Here is a 25,834-nt window from a genome sequence, read left to right on the forward strand (position 1 = left end):
GGATGAATTCTGGATGCATGAAGGCCAAATCTCCAACCATTCCGCCTTGAACATGAGCATCGGCCACACCAAAACCAGCTACGAAAACGCATATTACAATGTAGTTTCCGATCCCGCCTTTCCCGGATGAGGCTAAATCTATCTGTAAACATGTTTAGAACAATGTTTTCTAGTATTGACTTTTGATTATCAAACTAGTTTAAAAAGTCAATAGTTTTGACTTATACCACAAGGAGGGCTAGAGTGCATAGAAAGAATAATGTGTATCCTGTAATGTTACGTTTTCTAGTATTGACTTTTGATTCGTTCTACGCAAGTATCGCCATTGTTCCTAAAGAGAACGGTTGGTAGACGAGGGTTCGTACCCTTGATGGATGGTAATCCTACACATGAAAAATAAAACAATGCATTTTAGTGATGAGCAGAAAAGCTGAATAGTTGAAACATAACCAGAATAACCGAATCCAACGAATAGTTACATAACTGAAAATAACCATCATTAAAACCGAAGCTTATATTTCTTATTCTTTTATGAATAATTTACTGTACTATGTCTGTTAAAAATCTTATTATAACTTTTCGGCCAGTCAATAACTTGTCATTAAAAATAAATAAACTTGATGAAATTTAAATTGATGTATGTTGAAGGATTTTGACTTACAGGAAATATTGCATAATAGTAGTCTCCAATAGTTAACAAACTATTCAATGCTAGCAAAGATCCAAAGCCAAGAGTCCAACACACTAAAACTGCAATCCACTTTCCCTACAGAAAAGAAAATTCAAGATATTATTAAAAAAATTTAGATTTGATATTATATAAGTGCAGGGAAAATTCAAAGTAAGGAGATTTGAGCACAAATTTTAACCTTCACTGGAATTTGATAAGAACCAGCTGCAATATCCATGGCTTCCATACTGCATAAACAAAAACAAAAACAAAAACAAAAAAAGAACATAAGTTTCTTGGAATCTTTTACATATATAAGATAACAAAAACAGATAAATTTTTAGCTCAAAATGAAACCTTTATGAACCCCTGAGGTTTAAGTTTGATTCCAGTTTTAGCCCTTCAGACTAACTTTCAAGCCTGTAGAACCGAACGTTCATGAACCGTTTGACTTGTTCAGCAAGAAGTTTGTTTACTTAATAAACAAACGAATATGAACAACCAATTTCTTATTCATTTGGTTAAACGAACAAACACGAACACACGTTTTGTCGTTCATTTAAGTTCATGAATATCTGTTTATGTGCATTTAAATTTTAATAAATACGCAATTATTTTTTAAAAAGCCAAAGATATTATATAAAAACATAGAGCATGAACTCTGGTGAGCAACCAGAGGCCCAGATACAAAATGTCCAGCTACAGGTTACAAACCAAAATAAAAACAGGACATCTTGTGAATTACAAACCAAAATAAATACGCAAGTAGTTATATTTATATAAATAAATATACAAGGATGGTGCAATCGGTGTAATTTTAGTTTCAATAGCCGTGTTTGGCTTTGCTTTCTTTGTTGTTTGTTTGGATGTTTGTAGTTTGTTGTACTAGCATCTTGCTAGTTTGTGCATATTGAATTTCGCCTTTCAATATATATATATATATATATATACATATATCTATATTGAAGGGGCTCATTCAAATTATATGTCTTGGTTATGTTTGGTCAATTAAGCTCATTTGCATGCGTTTATGTTTGTTCTATTATGCTCGTTTAAGTTTGTTTGTTTTTCTTTATTTTGTGTTCGTTTACATTCGTAAACTGTTTAATTAGGTTTAAAACGAACAAACATGAACACAAAAACGGTTAGATTTTATGTCCGTGTTTGTGTTTGGCTAAAGCTAAATGGACGAACACCAACATGCCCTTGTTCGTGGTTGTTCGGTTCATTTACAGGCCCACTAGGCCACTAAGGTCATCCATTATCTCCCGTTGGCGGATCGAATATAGCACTTCTGAAAATTTATTTACATAATTACATGCATGTGTTGACTATAATTCACAATTTCATTTTGTATGAACCTTTACTTGTCATGTGCAAAATACCCAATTTCAAGATAGCATTTGCTAAATGTATAAGTGTATAACAAGACTTTCTACTTTACTAATCAGTTTTAACTAACAAATTAAATTAAAATCAAATGCGGTTACAAATAAATAAATTAGATCAGAAACATACCTAGTGTTTTGCTCTCTTTACAAAGTTGTCGATGAATATGCAACAGAAGCAGGGGCCTGGAGCCCTTGAGTGATTTTGGGGTTTATATATTCTGACCAAGTGTAAAGGTCAACATTGGTCTCAAGTGGGTCCCACTTAATTAACTACAAGTGTTTTTTTTCCAATCAAAAGTAGCTGGATTTCAGTGTGAGTTTAAGTTCTACTCAAAGTGGGACCCAACTTAATTAGAAGTGTACATTTTCATCATTTAATTAATTCACATGTTATTTGCTTTTACTTTTTGTTTGATACCCGCTACAATGTGAGAGTTTGATATCATAAGTTTGGACGCTACGTGATAATAAATAGGGAAAATTCTCAAAATAAGCGTTTATGAAAAGTTTTTTTAAGTTTTAGGTGTCATTTGCAAGAAATTCCCAAAATATGTATTAAACTAGTCGTGACGAGTAGTTTATGATTACACACGAGTAGTTTGTAGAACTAGTTAAAACTTGCCACGTGCCCTTAAACTAACCGTAACGAGCAGGTTCACTAATCATTTGCTCGTCACGACTAGATAAGTTTCATGCCTTGTAATCAACGTCCACGAGTAATTCATAAGTCATTTAGGTGCTGTTTGTTTTTGCAGACATAAACTGTCTGCAAGCTGATTTCATCTGTTTTCATGTCTGCAACTGAAGATGTGGTCTGAAGATCTGCAAGCTGAAAATATAAGACTGTTTGTTTTTATAAGCTGATACTGTCTGCATAACTGTCAAACTTATCTCACAAGATAGAAGTCATTTATTCAAGTTACATCTAGTTTTTAGTCTTTGCTTGCCATGCCGATTTGGTTTTGGTGGGTGGTGGAAGGTGGTGGTGGTGGATGGTGGTAGTGGCGGCGGACGGTGGGTAGTGGCGGTGGATGGTGGTGGTGGACAATGGGTGGTGGTGATGGATGGTTTTGGTTGGTGGTGGACGGTGGTGGTGATGGATGGTGGTGGTGGTGGGTGATGGATGGTGGTGGTGGCGGTGATGGATGGTGGTGGTGGTGATGGATGGTGGTGGTGATGGATGGTGGGTGGTGGACGGTGGTGGTGATGGATGGTGGTGGTGGTGGCGGACGGTGGTGGTGATGGATGGTGGGTGGTGGACGGTGGTGGTGATGGATGGTGGGTGGTGGACGGTGGTGGTGGCGGTGATGGATGGTGGTGGTGGTGGCGGTGATGGATGGTGGTGGTGGTGGGTGATGGATGGTGGTGGTGGCGGTGATGGATGGTGGTGGTGGTGGCGGACGGTGGTGGTGATGGATGGTGGGTGGTGGACGGTGGTGGTGATGGATGGTGGGTGGTGGACGGTGGTGGTGGTGGTGGCGGTGGATGGTGGTGGACGGTGGCGGCGGGGTACGGGGGTGGTGGTGGCGGCGTACGGTGGGTGGTGGTGTTGGCGGACGGTGGTAGGAGCAGTGGATGAGAGGGTGGCTGCAAAGGGAGAAGAGTAGGGTTTTTTTGTGAAGATGTTTTAAGCAAGATTTCCTTGCTTTTCTTTTAAGATGAAAGAAGATAACTTCAGATCTGTTTTAAGAAAAAAAACAAACAGTCTTCAAGGGTAATGTCTGCGCGCCTGCAGACATTAGCTCCCTTGAAGATGTTTGAAGAAAAAACAAACACCCCCTTAGTCACGACGACTAGTTTACCTGGTTTACATTCTCCACATGAGTAGTTTATTAGTAGTTAACTCGTCGCAACTCGTTTAACCTTACAATCTACTCGTCGCGACTAAAGAACTTATGAATTACTCGTAGGCGTTGATTACGAGGCATAAAACTTATTTAGTCATGACGAGTAAATGGTTAGTAAATCTGCTCGTTACGGTTAGTTTAAAGACACGTGTCTAGTTTTAAATGGTTATACAAACTACTAGTCACGACTAGATTATAATACATATTTTGGGAATTTCTTGTAAATGACACTTAAAACATGAAAAACGTTTTCATAAACGATTATTTTGGGAATTTCCCTTAATAAAAAAACAATGAAACGAAGATATTTTGATACATAGGGCAGAGCTACCCATGTGGGTTCGGTTTTGTCCGAACCCTGTTTATCTTTGGTTTTAGAGCTTATAGTAGCGTATAAATAAACTCGTTCGTTTTTGGTGAACGGACCCATTCATTAAGAAACAATTAGTGAAGAAAACATACCAAAAATGTTTCTGGTTGACGAAAGGAACGTCAATGGTGGAATTGCTAGTGAAGAAGAAACAAAGTAGGTGATCCTTTGTTATTTTAGTTTAAGCAGAAATTAAAGTCACTCAATGCATATATATCCCATGCATCATTCAAGTACTTAGGGACAATTTAAAAAAAACTTTTCTAATTTTGTTTTACTTTACTTTTGAGAGATAATAGCAGGTTAACTTTTTAGGCTTTTATTTTTCATATATTGATATAGTAGTTTTCATTATATTTAACAATTACTATATTGTATTAAATATTTATTAGTTGATGTGATTTTAGCTAGAGTTTTTATGGTTCTTTCTCACAAAATATATAAGATCCATCATTATGGGCATTACATAAAGTGCCAAAATGACACGATAGGGCTTTAAAGCCCCTAACACCGTGTCGTGCCGATAATGGAGGGGCGGTAAAGGAGGAGGCTTCAAGGCATTAAAAGTTGAGAAAGGAAGAGGTGTTGACAAATGGTGGGTTCCAAATATAAAAGAGCGAGGCTTTAAACCATAACAGGACTTTAAGGTTAAAGTCTCCACCGTCTTTATTTCAGTGACGTGACACTTTAGTATGGGCTTTAAAGGCCCTTCACAACACATACCCGATGAACAACCTTTATTATTCATTATTAAATTTGTTTATTTCAAGAAAGTTTTATTCTTTTAATCCTTTTAATAATATGCATAACTAAAGAATGTTTTTATTATTACGGACATATTATTGGCAAAAATATATCATCCCAAGATATTGAAAAAATGCCCGGGCTAGCGAAGATTATTAGCTAATAATTGTTTTTGTGTTTGTAGAGTATTAATTACGGCATAAAAAATTTTATATAGTGACCCCCAAATAGAGGTTATGTTCCACCAATAAATATATGTTACGTGACCCGGTCATTCAATCCAACCCAAGAACTTTGATACCAGATAATAACAAATAAAATCTTCAAAAAAATAGTGAACACAAAAAAAAAAATCATAGCTCTATCGCTCTTGATACATATTAATGAATTAGATTAACTGAGTTAAATATGATGAGAAGTATAAAAATAAAATGTTTTGAAAAGGTTAGATAAAATTTGAGGGTTTGTTATAACATACAAGGAAAGATGTAGAAAACTATCACCTTTTGCTTTCAAAAAATATAATAACGTTGTCTATTGTGAAGTCTTTTTAGAAATACAAAATTTAAACACGTAATATCTTGTACATCTTTTCTTGAAAAATTTGGTTTGTTGAAGTAAAAGAATTTCTGCACGGCTAAATAGCCATAAAGTTCTACTATTAACCATGGTAAAATTTCTTGTCTTTATTTTTCTTTAAAGAAAATGAATATAAGGAACACTTTTTTAAGAAAACAAGTTGTGTTGACACCGAAATAGAAAACAAACAGATAACACTACATAGAATATGTGAATTTTACAGCATGATGAAATGTTATTTGATACCCATTCATATTCATTGAAAGAAGATTACACATATTTGGACAATTGGGCCCTTTCAAATATTTATCAAAATCATATTTGATTAAGGTTGTGCAACGGTTCAGAACCATGAGACCCAAATCGGAACCGGAACCGAAAATAATTGAAAAATAGAACCGGGACCGAAACCTATTATAGTAACCCGGTTCGGTTCCAGAACCGGTAAAGTAGGTTCTCGCTAATCGGTTCTAGCTAGAACCGGTTCGATTGTTTATTTATCAAATGAGTTGTGCAAACTTTGCAAATTGTAAAACAAGTTTATATAATTGTATGTTTTCTTTCACGGTAAAACTAATTTAGATTACAACATGAACATTCGTTATATTTTTTATTAAAACCTAATTGTTGAAGTTAAATACAGAGTAAATCATTGGCAACGATAGATTAAAATAATATCATCAAATTTTTTTATTAAATTACCTTGATAGCTTAAATCAAAATTGATCATGTTTGCTAGGTCTTGAACATAAAGAAAGAAGATTTGAATTAAAGTATGACTGAATAGATGTCGGTTAATAAGTTAGTCTATAAAATATAGGGATTGGTAAATTTAGTTAAAACGTTTTTTAATATTTCGGTTCTTCGGTTCCAAGTCTAGAACCGCCGGTTTACTCGAAACCGAACCGGGAATCATTTAATGCAAATTCTGAGAACCGAGAACCGTAAGGTAACACACATTAGCGGTTCTAAGGCACCGGTTCGGTTCCGGTTCCTGGTTCTGGCGGTTCCGAACCGTTTTTTTCGCTCACCCCTACATTTGATCATATTTAGATTCCATTTAACCATATTAACACCAACAATCAATTAATCAATCAATCATACCCAGTGAAGTCCCACCAACAGCCAAGCTATAGGTAGGGTCTGGGGAGGGTGGGATGTAGGCACACCGTACCTCTATCCAGAGGGATAAAGAGGTGGCTTCCAGAGAGAAGCTCAACTCTAAAAAACATATGTATGAAGCAATACAAAAGAAATCAAAGTTCAATAGTAATAGTAGTGATTGTAGTAATAATAATAATAATATAAATAATAATAATAATAATTATAATAAATATAATAATAATAATAATAATAATATATGAAAAGAATATACTAATACTATATATATGGGAAGAATAGTACTAATAATAATACTAATACTATATATGTGGCCAAAATAAGGTAAATAGAGGCACTAAGGAACCCTAAGGAATTCCTTTGTTCCTAAAAATCCTTAACTTTAATTCTACTTCTTCATGAATTCCTATCCTCAACCATGTCCTCGGAAAGGTTTAAGTCTATCAAACCATGCTTAATCCTCTCATCCCACGTCAATATAGGTCGTCCTCTACCCCTCCTCCAGTTGTTTATATTTATCGAAATAACTATATAAAGAAATGAATTTATAAAAAAAGTTGTAAAAATAGAATTCAAGACTAACCAGACACTTAATATGTAGGAGCAATTGTGGCATTTGAAGTTTGAACTTACGTTTATCCTATGCTATGCTCTAATTCAGTAATTCACAATAATTATTAGTATGTTACTAATAAACTAATTATTAACGAGTCTAAAGAGTAGAGATGAATGCAATATTGATACTCTAAAATGTGTGGTTGAGAATTTAAACATTGGCGAAATGGGAAACTGGGGTTGTCCCACGTTGATAGAATGATAAACTTGAGAGCTCCTTATAAGGAGAAAGACTCACAAGATAGACACATTCAGTAGCATTAGCAAGAGTGCAGAGCAAGGGCATGAGACCGGGGGCAACGGGAGCAATGCGGCGTGTTGATGGTGCACCGATGGCCCACTTTGCACTTCGTGTTACGTGGGGTCGAGTAGTGAGACGCATGCCATAGGCAGTGATAAGTCATCACGTACGTGTTAGCGCATGAACTTGAAAAGTGGTGTGTGTCTCAGGTATCCTGTGAGTCATCAACATAACGTCATAACCTTCTATATATAGCAGATGGTGATGTTCAGTTTAAAACACACAAGAACCTGACAACACCACACAAATTTGCAACCATAACACCAAGCTAGTTCATGCGTCACTCTCAACTAGAACCGTTTCCAGCTTTCTCGTCCCTACACACTCTCGTTTCAAGTATAGTTCGAGTGCTAGGTGAATCCCGGTTGTACACATTGCTTCAGCTTTTATACCCTGGGAGGCTGACGGGTTTACCGGGGTGGCCGAATATGTTTTAAGGAACCCATTGTTTAACAGAAATCCCCAACCAACACCCGCTTTATTTTGTTTTCGTGTATTTCTTTATTCCAGTTTTCTTAATTGATTACATGCAATTTTGTATGTAAAGTACTTTTCATTTCCTTTGCATTTGTGTTGTGTATTTTAATTTGAAAGCGGTGGTTCTACACCATGGTCCAAGGTTTTGGGCTTTCTCAATTTGTTTATATTGATGTTTTTTAGTTCATTATTTAGTTGTTTTTATTGTTCCTTATGTGTTTGTTATATTGATGTGAATCTAACTTGTGATTAGAAAATGTTAAGAAATTTTAATTCAACCAAAATAAATTAAAACCGGAAGCATGCCAAACGAGTTTGCTTGCGATTAATTCTTTAACACCCGTTTTAACCACTGCATTATAGTGTCAATTATATACCTTTGCACCTATTTTGTGCGGGTGTGTGTTCTTTAGCGTTAAATAATAACTTATATGCTCATGAACTAAAGTATAAACTGAAAAGTAATATCAGATGTTTACAAAGATATCTAGCAGCAATGATGTCCAAAGGAAGACTAAAATGTTATTAAGGGGATTTGATTACAATTCCTCATGAGTCTGACCTTCATCATTCTTGTTTTTGTCATTGTAGTCATTAGCATGGAGCTCAGCAAACACATCATCAAACGAAGGATCTCCTGGTCTTCTGAAAAGCTGATCCCCGATCTTAACCTCATACGCTTCCGGTTGGCTTAGTATAAATTCTTTCAACTGCACCATCAAAATGCAAATAAACTCATCAAGATGCTCAAATCAACAAATTTCATTCACATTATTATAGCCTTTCTATGTCATGTGCTCCTCATGTGACTTGGAGGGAATGGTTGTACAAATTACACCACATGGCACATCTTGTTAAGTCAGCAATCTTAAAAAAAAGTGGTTGACTTTTTTTTGAATCATTTGTATTAATAACATTTTGTTGCAAAAGCCCATTATAATATGTAAAGTCAATAATTTCAGACCCAAACTGTAGACATGTAGTCAATCACTCATTTGTGTATTTATTGAGGTTGTAATTAGCTTGGGGCAATTTCATATATACCTACAGACTTGAAAAATATCATGCATATATTCATGTAAAACTAAGATATCATATATGCCCTAACAAAGTGGTTAAAGTTTTAAATATACTCAATTCTTTAAAAACAATTTAATAATGACCATCATACCCTTATTTTTCTAAAACTTTAAAATTTCATATAGGCCCATCTTTAACTTCAAGTGTTTTTATTTACCTATTTTTAACTTCTTTTTTTTATTTCTACACATAAACAATAGTTTTCTCAATGTATTATTTTGCTTATATTATATTGCTTATCGATCGATTATCATGCGACTATACCTGATTCAGTTATCTTATACAAGTTCGGTTATCTAACTGAAGATGCAGATTCGATTGTTCGATTATATGCCGTCAAGAGAACAAAAGGGAGAGACAACGGTTTGGTTCGTTTGCGGGATGTCGATCAAAATCCAAACTATAATAAGGTTTACACAAATATAATGAGAAGTGGTAGAATGGTCAATAATTTAAACTTCATTAAAGTTGGGTATATGTGATATTTTAAGTTTTAGTTGTTCGTAAGGGTATATATGAAATTAAACCTAGTTTGAAACCGTTATCAGAGGGTAAATGAGTAAATATGACAATAGTTGGAAGAGCTATTTGAAACAAACCTCTAAAGTGTCTTGGCCTTTTTCTAGAGTGAACATGATTGTGCTGACATCAACGCCCATAAATTTGACCTCTATGGATCCTGTTCTTGCCACTTTGCTCCATTTCATTGCCAAATCTGTTATCATATTCTGCAGAAAAAATAACAAAAACACACCCTTTTTAGTTAAATTCCCAAAACAATGTTATGAAATGGAGCTATTACCTATTAAGACACTACCAGTATCCATAACCAAACTTGGAAATTAGAATCTTAACTCATAGTACATTTCCTAGTTTATTACCATAATTTGTCCTTTGTGTCTCTTCAAAAAGATTATTGGGACTAAAATTACCAGATTCGGTTAGTTACCTGATTAAAATCTCAGCAATCCCTTTGATATGGATCTTCTAATTTAGTAATTCCAAGCCCTAATAACTTAATCTCTGGAGGAAAATATTTGTACAGCACAAGGAGTGCATTATGCATAGTGCACTAAGTATGCATTATTTTGGTTGACAACATCCATTTTTCGATAATTTTGAGTAAGACACTTAGGGGTGTAAACGAACCGATCCCCAGCTCGGCTCGTTTTGACTTATGAGAGCTTGAGCTCGAACTCGGTTCGTGAGTGGTTTTTTCAAGCTCAGCTAGTTTATTATTTATTTGTTTATATACAGTTTTAATTATTTTTATGTATTATAATAGAAACCTTAACCGAACGAGCCTAAGCTCCACGCCTCCGCTCGAGCTCGTGTGCAGTGCCTTAAGCGAGCCAAAGCCCGGCTCGAACTCGGCCGTGCAGTGTGAAATTAAATCATAGAAGTCCAAAAGAGTTAGAACTTTAAAAAAACATAAGGCTCGTTAAGGCTCAGTGATAGGGCTGCAAACGAACCGAACGCCCAGCGAACCTTTTGGAGGGAAGTTCATTTATGTTCGTCCGCTTAATAAATGAACGAACATGAACAAAAAAATCCGTTCGGTAAGCTTATCAAACGAACATGAACAGAGGCCGCATTCGTTCAATAGTGTTCGTGAAAATTTGGTAATGTGTTCGTTTACGTGTGTTCGTTTACGTCCGTTTACTAGGTTAATGTTTTAATATTCTACTATTAATAGTTTTATTTATTTGTTTTACTAAACAAGCTATATGCGTATATTTGACAATCCGGCTCAGATCAAGCTCGATAAGGCTCCGCTTGGCATGTTCTAAGCTTTTTAACGATCCGATCTCGAGTAGCTCAACTCGTTTGCACCCATAGAGACACTCATTTGACATTTGTAGATCCAAAACCTAGCTAGCAATATATTCTATCTAACCTTTTAAACTAATTGTAATGTAATTGACTACTAATCACAAAATTAACATATTATTATTAACTTAAAACAATAATAAAACCTAAATGCAGCAGCTAACAAATAGTTACCGTGGTTCGTCGAACGCCTAACCGAAGCTTAACGAACCCGAACGACGGTCCGTAATGTCGTTTCATCATCTCCTCCTGCATCTGCGTCAAATCCATCTCATTCAAATCCGACGGCGGCGGATCAAACACGTCATCATCCGCCTTCTTCTTCTTCTTTCCCCATTCCTTCCAGGCGTCATCCTCCTCGTCATCCACCACGTCATCTAATTCGTCAGGTATGTGATATCGTCCACTTTTCCCGCCAATTACGGTGCTGGTTTGGAGTACGATTAGAATTAGAGTAATAATGATGAGTAGTGAGAGTCGGAGGTGAATTGATGAAGAGAATGTGTACACCGGCATTTGATTCGCTATTGATGTCGGTTGAAGGTTATATTGATATTATTGACTGTATATATAGATATATATATATATATATACGGCTATATGTTAGCTAGCAGCTTTCCAACTGTAAACATTCTTATTCATGTGCGCACCTTGGGCGCATATTAGCACCGAATCAGGTCACGTTGTGTGAGTGATGACGCTTAGGTGAGAGTACGCAAATTAGTGAGTGATTTTATATCGCATTTAATGGATAATATATTCTTGAGTTAAATTTCTCATACGAGTGGAGTGGTACGAAGGCTTGGGTTCTTTAATGAAAATGCAAGTTCAATTTTAATTGTGTTACTTTTGGTGAATTATTGCAGTAAAAGGTTTAAGTTAGGTTTTGTACAAGGTTGTTAGTTTGAATCCCGAGCTCACCCGTGTTTTCGTCTTACAGTGTTTTACGCCAGAGAGTTCTGCTCTTGTGTTGGTACAACGATTGTCAAGTGACAGCTGACGGTATGGTTTCTTAGGGGAACGCCCAAGCCAAACTCTGAAGTCAGTGTGGGCCCAGTTAAAACAACATAGTCCGGCTATAGTGGGGCAACGAGGTTCTTCAAATTTGGGGATTGCGATAGTCTAAACACAAGAAAATTGTCGTTCTAAAAAAATGAAAACACGCCAGATTTAGTCTTGATAGGTTGGAGTCAGTTTCAGGTTTAACCTGTGAACGCGTTTAGTTACACGTGTCGAATACGTGTCTAACCCGACGGGCTCATAAGTAGACTTGTTTGACCCATGTTTTTATCTTTTGTTTATGTTAAACATGCTTTTAATATAGTAATAACTAAGCTATTTCGGGATCATATACCAAAGTTTAAATAACAAATAACGTATATGCATAGTAAACTTTCACTCATAGCAATTAACTATTTGTAAGGTCTAAAAATCGAGGTTGAAGTCAAAACATTTCCTCGATTCCAATAAATAGAAACGTTGTCCTAAGAGCATCTTGAATGGTGAAGGTGTTTTTATTTTCCAAACACATTCACATCATCACCATCTCACCGCCATCTTTCCAATTTTCATTCATTTCTATCCTCTTTTTTTACTTTTATCTCACAAACACTCATTTTGAGCATACAAACTCTTCGCTTCTCTCTCTCTTTCACATGACACTCTCTTTTCTCTATATAGATTTGATTTCAAAAAATTGACTATTGGAGATGCCCTAACCGAAACATCCACCTTAAAAAACCTTCTTTTACATGTATATTACAGTAATCAATACAACATAGAATGTGGTTAATATATCACATTTAATGGATTTAATAATAATAATACATAATTTTTAGCATTGATGTGAATTTCTAACCTACATGTAAGGCATGAAACTAAACAAGATAAACAGATTTGGATTTAGTCAAAAATGAGTTCGTGTATGTTTCATTTAGTAAATGAGTAGTGTTTGTGTTAATTTGATGGGCTCATAGGCTAACTTGCTAACTTGTTTAAAATTAATACAACTTTTTATATATTTTTTAAAGTGTTTTATTTGAATATGCTTTTTATACCAATGTCTAAATATGCACACAAGAGTACCGAGTCCAATCTCACTCATATCAACTAACTAGTAGCGCGGTCTAGGAAAGGGTTCGAAGAAAAACCTTTCATATAAGAAATAGATGGTTTGTCGTCATTGAGATCTCTCTAGCTCAAAAAACTCTATTTTTCTATAAAACCATCACTATCATAAAGTGGTGAGTAAACTATTGTGGCAACCAATAAAAAAGAAAAGAACTAAAACAAAAGTATCGCCAACACCCTCTAAGGTACTTATACACTCCCTTGGAAAATCTACACATAAGACAACCTTAATATAAAACCAAGGTTTAAATAACAAAAGTGTATAAGAACTAAGGCTACAAGACTAAGTTATATATATACTCTCTCCTTAAAGTACAAAACATTATTTCGATGTCTCCAAGAAATCATATTCCTCAAGCATCTACTCGCGGAGATGCAAGTCTAGCAAATCCTATATAATTCGTCCATCCTATGTTGATTTAGGTATGCCTCTGCTCCTCTTCCCCTTCAATATGACGGTGCCCATGATTCTTATTTGTGTCAAGTAAACATGTCACATATTCATATGCTCAAAACCATCTTAATCTTAACTCTTATCTTATCCAAAATACAAGACATGCCTAATTTCTTATGAAGAACTTCATTTATTATCTGGTCCAACCCATGTTTCACTCATTCACCTCAAACCTTCATTTATGCCAGATTTCGCTTTCGGACACGTGTCTTCTTGATGTTCTAGTGATCGTTTATGTATAAGATACTCTGGAGTTGTATCCCTATAAATTTCTCTCGTTGAACTTCTTGGGTACGTTTTGTCACAAATACTTATGTGCCTCACCACTTGCACCAACATCCTTACACACTCCTTTACTGCTATCTGTAAACAAATGATCATAAATATTTGAATTTAGTTTTCTAGGAGACTACAAGGCCTTCAATAGTAATTTGAGTGTCCTCTCCATCATATGTACCACTGAAGTTACAATAAAGATACTCACTTCTAGAATGACTTATCTCTAAACCATTATGCTTTAAGAACGACCACCACTCCTTTAGTCTCTAATTCAGTCCATGTTTACTCTCATCTATTAGCACAATATGATAAATACATGCACCATGGGTTTTCCACCTAGATCAACTTAGATAAATCATCCAAGACTATTGTAAAAAACAAAATGCTTAACATAGATCATTGGTGAAAGATCCACCTTTATAGAAAAGAAGTTTGTATCCCCTATTGACGCGCGAACACTTGTTTTAAACCAATCATACATATGTAGTTACTTCTATGTATTTCTTGGAGCCATTTTCTCTTAAGGCTATCTAAAAAATACTTGACATGGCACACTATCGTAAAGATTTTCAAGGTTAATGAACAACCTATGCAAATCCCACCTTCCCCTGTACATTTTGATTAATTTCTTCCGATGTGTATCACCTTAGCGGTAAATTGCCATAACATATATCAAAATTGGTTCATTGTAAATCAAGTTTGTGTCTATTTCTCTCAATTACTCTTTCCCACATATTCATGATATGACTTAGGAGCTTAATCTCCATAGTTCCATAACATTGAGAGTTCCATTTGTTCTTGTAAAGAGAAATTAAAAAGTATCACAAATTAAATGTTTAAAATATACTGGCATAATTTAAACATAAATGCTTGAAAACACAATACATAAAGTTTATTTTTTTAAGTGATCGTAGGTGGAAAATGTACTATTTAACTAATTATTAAGATACGTATGAAATCAGATGTGAGGCTTTTTTTGATAAACATAATAAGTTTTAACTATGAATACATATTTTAGTTAAATTATATGAATGAAGATTCTACTATAACGTCCCAAGCACGTATATTTTATGCTATTATTAAACTAAATATATGTTTCTCTAAAAATTTAACAAAAACAGAAAATGAGGAAGAAAGTGTAAATCATGTGGAAATTATATTGTTATGATTGTTGTCCTTATAATAAGTACAATAAATTAATTATGATAACTAAATTCCATAGTGTAACGGTTTTATTATTATAAGTTTATTGTAAAAGATTAATATATATTAATTATTTGTTTTAGACCGGGTTTGAGATTTCTTTAAAATTCTTGACATGCATAGACGGGTAGTTGGGTATAATATTAGATGAGACATGACCCAATTACTTGAACACGCATACCCATATACCAACCTACACATAAGATTCACTAGTTCACTTCTTTTTACTTTTTCTATTTCTTACTCACTATTTACTTAAATAACAAAATTAAATAAAAACTCAAACAGTTAAAGCGTATTTAGAAACCTTAAGAGAGAAAACTTTAACAATCTCACAACATAGTCGATACTCATATATCATAGAATATAGGACGAGGTTCCCTACCGAATACAAAACTGAAAATCGAATACCGATCTATTACGACATCACCGTCACTTAACATTATATTTCACAGTGCTTTAAAAAATAATAATGAAAATATAACAATTGTGGGACCCACTCATTTAACCATAGTTGATACAACCAAACCCAACCCAACCCAACCCACCTTGGTTTTCAAATACCGTGGGGGACCCAGCTCATCATGATACACCCCTATATAATAATATTATTATTATTATTATACACCCCCTATATTATACACCACCCCCCACACGCAAAACATTAGGAAAATATAATATAATAAAATTGGGGGTAAGGTAAAAATTAGGGTTTGACCGATCCAATCGAATTTCAATTGGGCGTACAATCTGACACCAACTCAACCACTAGCCTCTACTCAACTCATATCAAATCATTCCTCCGTTAACTTCGGTGCCTACGCCGTCATCTACATCTGGTCCCACACGATCCGATATAAAGTATTGCAAATTCATCCGAAATTATCGATTTATTCGGTACAGGTGAATTTGCGTCTTTTTAGTGACAGGTAGTGACCGTTAACGCTTTTAATTTTATTTATATAAGGTTTTTAAATGCAATCTGACGGTGGAGGACCGCCCTCGGCGTCCGCATCGCCGTCGTCTTCGTCGGCGCCGGCGGTGTCTCGATTTGATCCGGTGAAGCATCAACAGCAGCAGCAGCAAATGCAGGTTAGGGTTTTGGAGTCACTGATATTCTTATTATTATTTATATTTAGATTTATTCAATTGGCCGCATAAATGAACTTTTGGATGCTTTGTTGTACTGCTGACAGCTCACATGAGTGATGACGTGTCAATTTGTTGCAACTGAAAGTGATTTGTTTACACTGAAAATGGTTTTGAGTTTGACACGTGGACTATTAAGTACTGTTTGTGTGCCTTTTGAGTTAGGTTAAGTTTTGATGTGTGTGTGTGTGTGTGTGTTGGTTATGCAGTTATGTCTTATTTGAAACAGTTGTGTTTTTTTGTTGAAAGTGTCAATGAATTGTTAGATTTGTTTACGCTTGCTGATAGGGCTGTAAACAAACTGAATCGAAACGAAAGAGGCCTTGTTCATGTTTGTTTCATCGGACAAGCGAACGATTGTGTTTTTATGAATGTTCATATTCATATGTTAATTTGCATATAAATTAATTGACTTAATACTCGTATATATATGTGTGTGTGTATATATATTTGTTTTATATGATAAAATCAGAGAAGTCATTTAACAACATTATCGAACGTTAGCAAGCACTAAACAGACGTAAATGAACACAGTATTTGAGCGTTCACAAACACAATTGAATTAACATTGCCTCTGTTCGTGTTCCTTCATTTAGTTAATTGAACGAAATTTTTTGTTAATGTTCGTTCATCTATTAACTGAACGAACATAAACAAACTTCCCGCCTAATGGTTCACGACAGTTCGTCGACGTGTTTCACTCAGGATCATTAAGTCCTATTTGTATGTGTTATCAGTATTCATCATTGGGTTTACATTCCATTCTTTTGAATTATGTTAAGTTTTGATATGTGTGTGTGTATGTTGTTATGCAGTTATATCTTGTTTGAAACAGTTATGTGGTTCTGTTGAAAGTTTGAAAGTGAATTTTGTGTACACTGTTTATGCAGTTATTGCAACAACAGTTACTTAGAAACCCTGAAGGGAGAGAAGCTATGTTAGCATATCAAGCTGGAATCAGGCAAGGAGTATCGGGATTGGGTTCGGGCTCCATGCAACAAATGCAACAGCATGGTCAAGATGAAGGACAAAATACAAGGCATGGTTTTGATCAGCACTTGAGCCCGATGCAACAGGCATATATGCAATATGCTCAACAAGCCCAACAAGGCCAACAAAAGTCATCACCGGGTATGCAAGCCCAGCAGGCGGTTTCTAGTCAAAGTCAAAATCAAATTCAGAAGCATTTTGGCATGCCAGCATCGTTTGGCCAGATGGTACCAGGGAGTAATATGGAACAAATGCAAGTCTCACAAGGTCAACAGGGTATCAATAATATGGGAAATAGCCAGGTCGCAATGGCTGCCCAAATGCAGGCAATGCAGGCTTTGGCACTCGAGCGTAACATTGATCTTTCACGTCCTGAAAATGTTAATTTGATGGCACAAATAATGCCGATTATGCAGTCTAGGATGTTTGGTCAACAAAAAGTCAATGAAAGCAACACGGGCCCGCATTCTCCACAAGTGGCGAATGCAAGTTCTCCCCATAGTGACGTGTCGGGTCATTCGGGCTCTACAAAAGCAAGGCAGGCAATGTCGCCTGGTCATCTGAGTTCAACCCAAAATACCCCCTTGGTCAACACTTCTAGCGGTGGTCAAGGTCAACAGTTCCCTATTCAAGGGAGGGAGAATCAGATGGCACCTAGGCAATCTATGCCGCCCCCACACTCACTTGCTAACATGAGCCAGAATTCAGATAATTTTAGCAAAAACATGGTAACTGGCTCAGAGTCATTTCAAATACAGCATGCTAGACAGCAAATGGATAACCCTTTAGCATCTCAGAAAGTACAAAAATTACCCCCGGGCTTTACAAAACAGCAGTTTCATGTTCTTAAAGCCCAAATTCTTGCTTTTAGGCGTATAAAGGTTTGCAAAATTTGTATATTTTTTAATCATATAGACTAGTTTTGTAAATGTCATATATTTATCTTTTTATTGACCTTTTTATTTGACTTGATGACAGAAAGGAGAGAAAACTCTGCCTCGTGAACTACTTCAAGCTATTGCACCGCCTCCACTTGAAGTGCAGTTGCAGCAGATTACTGCCCCTGCTGGTAGAAATCTTATGGATTCCAATAACAAGGATCTTCAGGCTGTGATGAATTTTCCGAAAAGAGAAGTGCACAAGGAGAAAGAAACTGCGGGTTCCACAGCTAATGCACAAAGTACAACTGTAGTTACTGAAACTCCATCAGTTTCTCTCCCTGCAAAAGAAGAGCTGAGAAATCCTACACTACCTACCAAACAGGAACATGAGGTAGAGCATGTGATTCCGAAAACTTCTCATGTAGGTGAGGGTCCCACAGACAAAGGGAAAGCTGTTGTCTCACAATCAGGAGATCCAACTCAAACAAAAGATCCGGGTCCTTCTAGAAAGTACCATGGCCCATTGTTTGACTTTCCTTTTTTCACTCGCAAGCATGATTCTTTTGGATCAAGTATGATGCTCAATAACAATAACAATCTAACTCTAGCATATGATGTGAAAGATCTTGTTATTGACGAAGGCATAGACATGATTAACAAAAAGAAAAACGAGAGTTTAAAAAAGATTAACAGTTTACTAGCTGTAAATTTGGAGAGAAAAAGGATAAGGCCAGATCTTGTTATAAAGTTACAGATTGAAGAAAAGAAACTTCTCTTACAAGATGTACAAACACGTGTGAGAGAAGAAGTTGATCAACAACAACAACATATAATGGCTATGCCAGATAGACCGTATAGGAAATTTATTCGGTTATGTGAACGCCAACGACTGGATCTTAACAGACAAGTACAAGCTGCTCAAAGAACCATTAGAAAGAACCAGTTGAAATCTCTTTTTCAGTGGCGTAAGAAGCTTCTAGAATCTCACTGGGCTATTCGTGATGCACGGACTTCACGTAACAAGGGTGTTGCTAAGTATCATGAGAAGATGTTGAGGGAATTCTGGAACGAAGATGATGATCTAAGTAAAAGAATGGAAGCTTTGAAGAATAATGATGTTGAGAGGTATAGAGAGATTCTTCTAGAGCAACAAAATAATGTTCCCAGTGAGGCTGCCGAGAGATACGAGGTTTTATCCTCGTTTTTATCTCAGACTGAAGATTATCTTAACAAACTTGGTGGCAAACTTACGGCTGCCAAGAATCAACAGGAGGCTGACGAGGCTACAAATGCTGCAGCTGCAGTTGCAAGAGCTCAGGTACGGGATTCATAACATAAACATGAAATGATTCTTCATGTCATATATATTTATTCTTGGGTCACATAAATGATGTCACTTTGTTATAGAAGGGTCTATCCGAAGAAGAGGTAAGAGCTGCCGCATCTCGTGCGAGAGAAGAAGTATTAATAAGAAACCGCTTCTCTGAAATGAATGCACCTCAAGATAGTTCATCTGTTAGCAAGTGAGCTTCAAATAACTATTTCTAGTTTTTTAAATTTTACAATGCAGCCTTTAGGATATCCAAGATTATATATTATAAATTCTTTTATTTAATCTCTCATCTTGTTGGTTGTCTACAGATATTATACTCTTGCACATGCTGTCAGTGAAAGAGTCACACGGCAGCCCTCAATGCTAAGAAAAGGAACTTTACGTGACTATCAACTTGTATGTTGCTTTATTTATGTTAAGTCCTTATTTTTTAATTTGGTCAATGATGAAGAAATATTCTTATCAGCTTATGGGCCTTACAGGTTGGATTGCAGTGGATGCTTTCATTATATAACAATAAGTTGAATGGTATTTTGGCTGATGAAATGGGCCTTGGGAAAACTGTCCAGGTAAGCTACACTACACTTGTCTGTAATTCTATCTGTCCACCTGGCAACCAAATCTTATTTTTCTTCCTTCACAGGTTATGGCTTTGATTGCTTATCTGATGGAGTACAAAAGTAATTATGGTCCACATCTTATAATTGTTCCAAATGCAGTTCTGGTTAACTGGAAGGTTGGTTAACCTTAATTATGCCCCTGTTAATGCTTCATTTTGCATTCTTGTCTAACTAACTTGTTTCTGCAGAGTGAGTTGCGTACTTGGTTGCCAAACGCATCTTGCATTTATTATGTTGGTAACAAAGATCAACGGACAAAATTGTTTACTCAGGTAAGAATTTTCCCTTTTCCTTTGTTTTCCCTTTATTATAACATTTAAATGATCCCATGTTTTTTTTCTATTCTGTTAGGAGGTTCGCTGTATGAAATTTAATGTACTTGTGACAACCTATGAATTTATCATGTTTGATAAATCAAAACTTTCTAGAGTTGACTGGAAATATATAGTTATTGATGAAGCACAACGAATGAAAGACCGAGACTCGGTTCTAGCCCGTGATCTTGATAAATATCGATGCCAAAGGCGGTTACTTCTCACTGGGACCCCCTTACAGGTCTCATAATCACTCATATTTTACAGTTTCTACATCTTAACTACATATGCTGAGTTGGCAAGTGGTGGCTTTTTATTTTATTTTTTGCAGAATAATCTTAAAGAGCTCTGGTCATTGTTAAATCTATTACTTCCAGACGTGTTTGACAACCGAAAAGTGTTTCATGATTGGTTTTCACAACCTTTTCAGAAAGATGGTGCTCACAATGCTGAAGATGATTGGCTCGAAACCGAGAAAAAAGTTATTATTATACATCGACTTCATCAAATCTTGGAGCCTTTTATGCTTAGGCGTCGTGTTGAAGATGTTGAAGGCTCACTTCCTCCAAAGGTAATCAATCTTATTCGATCCGTTTAGTTATCAATGGGTCCATTTGTGTTGTGTTAATGGGTCAAGATGGTAAAATGAAAAAAAAAACTTGGTTTAAAAGTAAACAGGTCAAAAAGTGTTTCGGGTCAACCCGGACCAACACAACCAGTAAAAAAACCTTGGTCAAAAAGTGTTTCGGGTCAATCCAGACCAACACAACTAGTAAAAAACACCTTTTTTACCCGATTAGGCCTGTAAACGAACCAAACGTTCAGTGACCCATTCATGAACCGTTTGGCGGGAGTTGGTTTATGTTCGCTTGTTTAATAAGCAGACGAACATGAACACATGTCTCATTCGTTCATTTATGTTCGTCAACGTTCGTTCATTTGAATTCGTGTGTGTTTGTTCGTTTACTTACGTTCTTTTAAGTTTGTTAGTTTATGTTCATTTAAGTTCATTAATATATTTAGTTAACTTTTTAGGCCTGTTCAATTTAGTCTAATTATAGTAACTTTTTAGGCCCAACATATTGTTGTTCACATTTACTTTTAAATTGTTTTAGTTCGGTTATGTTCGTCCATTAATTTTAACTTGTGTTTGTTTGTTTACGTTCATAAATCGTTTGTTTATACTGTTAATGAACAGACATAAATGAACTCGAACACACTCTTTTTTTAACGAACGAACACGAACAACAAAACTTTGTTCGTTTAATTGTTCATTTTCGATCATTTGTTGCGTTAAAGCTAAATGAATGAACACTTCGTTTGGTTCACTTACAGGCAACGTTTTTAATCCGTACCTTGAGTCTGACCTTAAAAAATAATAATTGCAGATCTCCATCATATTAAGATGTAAAATGTCAGCTATCCAAAGTGTGATATATGATTGGATCAAAGCAACTGGTACGATTCGGGTTGACCCGGAAGACGAGAAACGGAAGGTACAAAAAAGCTCAATATACCAAGCCAAGACATTCAAGCCATTGAAGAATAAAATCATGGAGCTTCGGAAAACGTGCAACCATCCTTTGCTTACTTACCCGTTTTTTAACGATCTATCAAAAGAATTCCTTGTTAAATCATGTGGCAAGTTATGGGTTCTTGATAGAATCCTAGTAAAGCTTCAAAGAACTGGGCATCGCGTGCTTTTGTTTAGTACAATGACAAAGCTTCTAGATATTTTAGAGGAATATTTACAGTGGCGTCGACTTATTTACCGAAGAATCGATGGTACAACGAGCTTGGAAGACCGTGAGTCAGCAATTGATGACTTTAACAGCCCGGATACTGATTGTTTCGTGTTTTTACTCAGCATTCGTGCAGCTGGACGAGGTTTAAATCTTCAAACAGCTGACACGGTTATAATATACGATCCTGATGCGAACCCTCAAAACGAGGAACAAGCCGTTGCGAGAGCTCATCGTATTGGTCAAACACGGGAAGTCAAAGTTATTTACATGGAAGCCGTGGTTGACCAAGTTTCTAGTCATCAAAAAGAGGATAATTTTAGGAACGGAGGTAGTGTTGACTCGGATGATGACCTGGCAGGTAAAGATCGTTACGTAGGATCTATCGAAAGTTTGATAAGAAATAATATTCAGCAATATAAGATTGAGATGGCTGATGAGGTCATAAATGCTGGAAGGTTTGACCAAAGAACCACACATGAAGAAAGACGGTCAACTTTGGAATCATTGTTACGTGATGAAGAAAGGTATCAAGAAACGGTTCATGATGTCCCGTCACTTCAAGAAGTGAATCGAATGATTGCTAGAAGTGAAGAAGAAGTTGAGATTTTTGATCAAATGGATGAAGAATTTGATTGGACGGATGAGATGACGCAATACGATCAAGTTCCTAAATGGCTCCGTGCTGGTACTCGAGAAGTCAACTCTACTATTGCTAGAATGTCCAAAAAGCCCCTGAAGAACACTTTATTTACCGATAACATTGGTGTGGAATCAAGTGAAATGGGTTCAGATGTTAGAAGGGCCCGACTTAAAGGAAAGAAGTTTTTGAATTATGCGGAGCTGGACGATACAGATCTCTATGAAGCTTCATCTGAAGAGATTGTGGATGCCACAGCAGCAGCAGCAGAAGAAGAAGAACAAGAAGCTGCAGACTCTGATAATGATGATGATGATGATGAAACTGCACCTGTAGTTGACCAAAGTCAATCTGAAGAAGATGATATTATTCCTGCTTCAAGACAAAATAATATGCTTCAAGAACCGGGCTCATCAGGATCATCTTCAGATAGTAAACGATCAACTCCAATGACAATTCCTTCAATTCCTTCCAAGAAATTCGGGTCACTCTCTGCATTAGTTGTGCAACCAAAGTTAAAACGCAAACGTAGTATTCGTGTTCGACCGCAGCCTGCTGTAACGAGGCAGGATAACAAATCTGTTGACCGGTCTTCTCTCCTCCGCGGTCCATCCTCTCACCTGCCTTTTCAAGCTGACCGAAAATTGGTTAAAGATAATAATGCTTACAAGAATGAACAAAGCAGCTCATCAGTGAAGGCTAAACAAACCCCCCCTGCCCGGAAAATTTCTGGGCAGCCTACAAGAACAAATCCCATATCTGGTCCTTCTGAAAACTCTAACGTAAAGAAAGGAAGTGGGTCTTTTGGTGGGACAATGATGACTGAGGCGATCCAAAGAAGGGTACGTTTTTAATTAATACGAGTTAATGTTAATCAATCAACTTGTTTGATTTATTTATGCTATTAGTGAAATCTTTAATAATTTGCTTACTCTGCAGTGCAAAAATGTAATCACCAAGATCCAGAGGCGAATTGACAAAGAAGGCCAACAGATTATTCCATTGCTAACTGATTTATGGAAGAGAACCGAAAGTCCCAGGGGTTCTGGAAATAGTCTTGATCTAAGAAAGATTGAGCTGCGAGTTGACCGACTGGAGTACAGTGGAGTTACTGATCTCATTGGTGACGTGCAGCTTATGTTAAAAACTGGAATGCAGTACTTCGGATTTTCACATGAGGTATTATAAGTTTATAACCCTTAAATTTGAAAATTAACTAGTATTTATAACCCGCGCTTTGCCGCGGGACCGTCGTGTTGTGGCCTGTTAAGCGTTAAAAAAAGCTAACATTATTTGTATCGAAACGTTGATAAAACATCATGCTCTTAAAGTTTTAAGATAAAAAATCGAAACCTTGAAGCAACTTTGACAACATCATGTTCTTAAAGTTTTAAGAGAAAAAAAGTTTATAAGATAATCGAAACCTTGAAGCAGCCTTGACGGTTTGCACTTCGATGACTTGTATTATGACACGCATCTTCGTTTTGAATAAAAATTACATCAAAACGTAGATAAATATAAGCTTGTCGTAATGGTATATTCTGAATTTTATTAAAATCAAAATTTATAAAGTTATAAGAGGATAACAAATAAAACAAAGAAATGAGATTTTGTCATAAAAAGTTATAGGTAAAACTTGAAGAGGGGGAGGGGTAAAGTATACAGATTTGAGGGGTAAAACTGTAACATTATTGTTGAAGATTTGATTTTGTTGATAACTTCTGTCAAACCTAAGGTGTGAACAAAGAAAATATGCATTACAATATTATACTACATGTTTAAAATTTTGTACCAAAAAGGAATAGTACATATGTGAGGAGAGTATAATCTTCTTTTTAATATATAGTATAATTTATGATCTACATAAACAATACAATAATAATATTGATGAACAGGTGAGGTCTGAAGCAAGGAAGGTGCACGATCTTTTCTTCGACATAATGAAAATTGCATTTCCCGACGCCGACTTCCGTGAAGCCCGAAGTGCACTCACTTTCTCGGGTCCGATGGCTTCCTCATCTCCTAGAGGGCCGATGGCTTCCTCATCTCCTAAAGGGCTACAACCCATTGGTCAAGCCAAGCGAACAAAACAGACGAGTAATCCAGAGCCAGAGCCACGTCACCCGTCGAGACCACTTTCTCGTGGGTCCATTCCCGCTAGAGAAACAAGGTTCGGGAACACCAGCAGTGGGGGTGCGGGTTCGTCTCATGGTCTGGAAGAATCTAAACCGCTTTCCCATCCAGGTGATCTTGTTACCTGCAAGAAGAAAAGGAAAGATAGAGCTGGTCCTGTCTCGCCTGTTAGGCGTGGGATTAGGAGCCCGGGTCAAAGTAGGCCAAGTCAAAGTCAAACTGTTGGTCAACAGGGAAGTGGGGGTGGTGCTAGCGTTGGTTGGGCTAACCCTGTTAAGAAAATGAGGACAGATGTAGGGAGAAGAAGGCCGAATCAACAATAAAAGTTAGCGTATGGTTTGTGTAATCGAATTTGTTAAGTACCGTTATTGAAGCATATAGGACAGGACCATGCGTAAAGGTGTAGTGTTGATAATACAAACTTGTTTTTGTTTGTTGGAAGATCTTAGTGTTCAGTGAACTCAATCAATCAATCAATCATACCCAGTAAAATCCCACCGACAGCAAAGCTATAGGTAGGGTCTGGGGAGGGTAGAATGTAGGCACACCGTACCTCTATCCAAATGAATAAAGAGGTGGCTTCCAGAGAGACCCTCGGCTCTAAGTACATGTGAATGTGTATGAGTATGAAGCAAAATAAAGGAAATCAAAGTTTAACAATTATATAAAAACTACTACTAATTATAATAATATTAATAATAAGGCCACAGTTTAACAGCTATATAAAAGCTAATAATAATTATAATAATAATAATAATAATAATAATAATAATAATAATAATAATATATGTAAGGGAAATACCATTATGGTATGTGACCTAAATAAGTCAAGTCTAAGCCCTAAGATATTCAATTCTCTCTAAAAATCCTTAACTTTAATTCTACTTCTCCACGAATTTTTATCCTCAACCATGTCCTCGGAGAGGTTTAGGTCTATCAAATC

At 36.2% G+C, this 25,834-nt stretch overlaps 2 protein-coding genes across 2 annotated transcripts; one reads left to right on the plus strand and one right to left on the minus strand.

The window, feature by feature from the left end:
* Window positions 1-8,591: 8,591 nt before the first annotated feature.
* Window positions 8,592-11,708, minus strand: LOC143623222 (uncharacterized). The gene is made up of 3 exons (XM_077094178.1): window positions 11,198-11,708; window positions 9,793-9,921; window positions 8,592-8,823 (listed from the first exon to the last, which is right to left on the minus strand). The coding sequence occupies exons 1-3, from the start codon at window positions 11,537-11,539 to the stop codon at window positions 8,653-8,655; spliced, it is 642 nt and encodes a 213-aa protein (XP_076950293.1). The 5' UTR covers window positions 11,540-11,708; the 3' UTR covers window positions 8,592-8,652.
* A 4,327-nt stretch (window positions 11,709-16,035) lies between these two features.
* Window positions 16,036-25,214, plus strand: LOC143623271 (ATP-dependent helicase BRM-like). The gene is made up of 13 exons (XM_077094223.1): window positions 16,036-16,181; window positions 17,129-18,109; window positions 18,207-19,427; window positions 19,520-19,632; window positions 19,751-19,838; window positions 19,925-20,011; window positions 20,086-20,178; window positions 20,251-20,334; window positions 20,414-20,617; window positions 20,708-20,947; window positions 21,765-23,600; window positions 23,698-23,937; window positions 24,654-25,214. The coding sequence occupies exons 1-13, from the start codon at window positions 16,065-16,067 to the stop codon at window positions 25,212-25,214; spliced, it is 5,865 nt and encodes a 1,954-aa protein (XP_076950338.1). The 5' UTR covers window positions 16,036-16,064.
* The last annotated feature ends 620 nt before the right edge of the window (window positions 25,215-25,834 follow it).

Source organism: Bidens hawaiensis, unplaced genomic scaffold, assembly GCF_021521415.1.
Source record: "Bidens hawaiensis isolate Kalapana, Puna unplaced genomic scaffold, B.hawaiensis_p1.1 tig00003356_1, whole genome shotgun sequence".
NCBI classification, from domain to species: Eukaryota; Viridiplantae; Streptophyta; class Magnoliopsida; order Asterales; family Asteraceae; genus Bidens; species Bidens hawaiensis.

Bases quoted from the DNA above. Each gene is read 5' to 3' on its own strand.
- LOC143623222 (XM_077094178.1), bottom strand. From the start codon at position 11,539: ATGCCGGTGTACACATTCTCTTCATCAATTCACCTCCGACTCTCACTA. The intron at 9,922-11,197 runs GTAACTATTTGT...TTTTTTCTGCAG, and splicing joins TAGGCGTTCGACGAACCACG to AATATGATAACAGATTTGGC. The intron at 8,824-9,792 runs GTTTGTTTCAAA...TTGATGGTGCAG, and splicing joins AAGGCCAAGACACTTTAGAG to TTGAAAGAATTTATACTAAG.
- LOC143623271 (XM_077094223.1), top strand. From the start codon at position 16,065: ATGCAATCTGACGGTGGAGGACCGCCCTCGGCGTCCGCATCGCCGTCG. The intron at 16,182-17,128 runs GTTAGGGTTTTG...CTGTTTATGCAG, and splicing joins AGCAGCAGCAGCAAATGCAG to TTATTGCAACAACAGTTACT. The intron at 18,110-18,206 runs GTTTGCAAAATT...ACTTGATGACAG, and splicing joins TTGCTTTTAGGCGTATAAAG to AAAGGAGAGAAAACTCTGCC.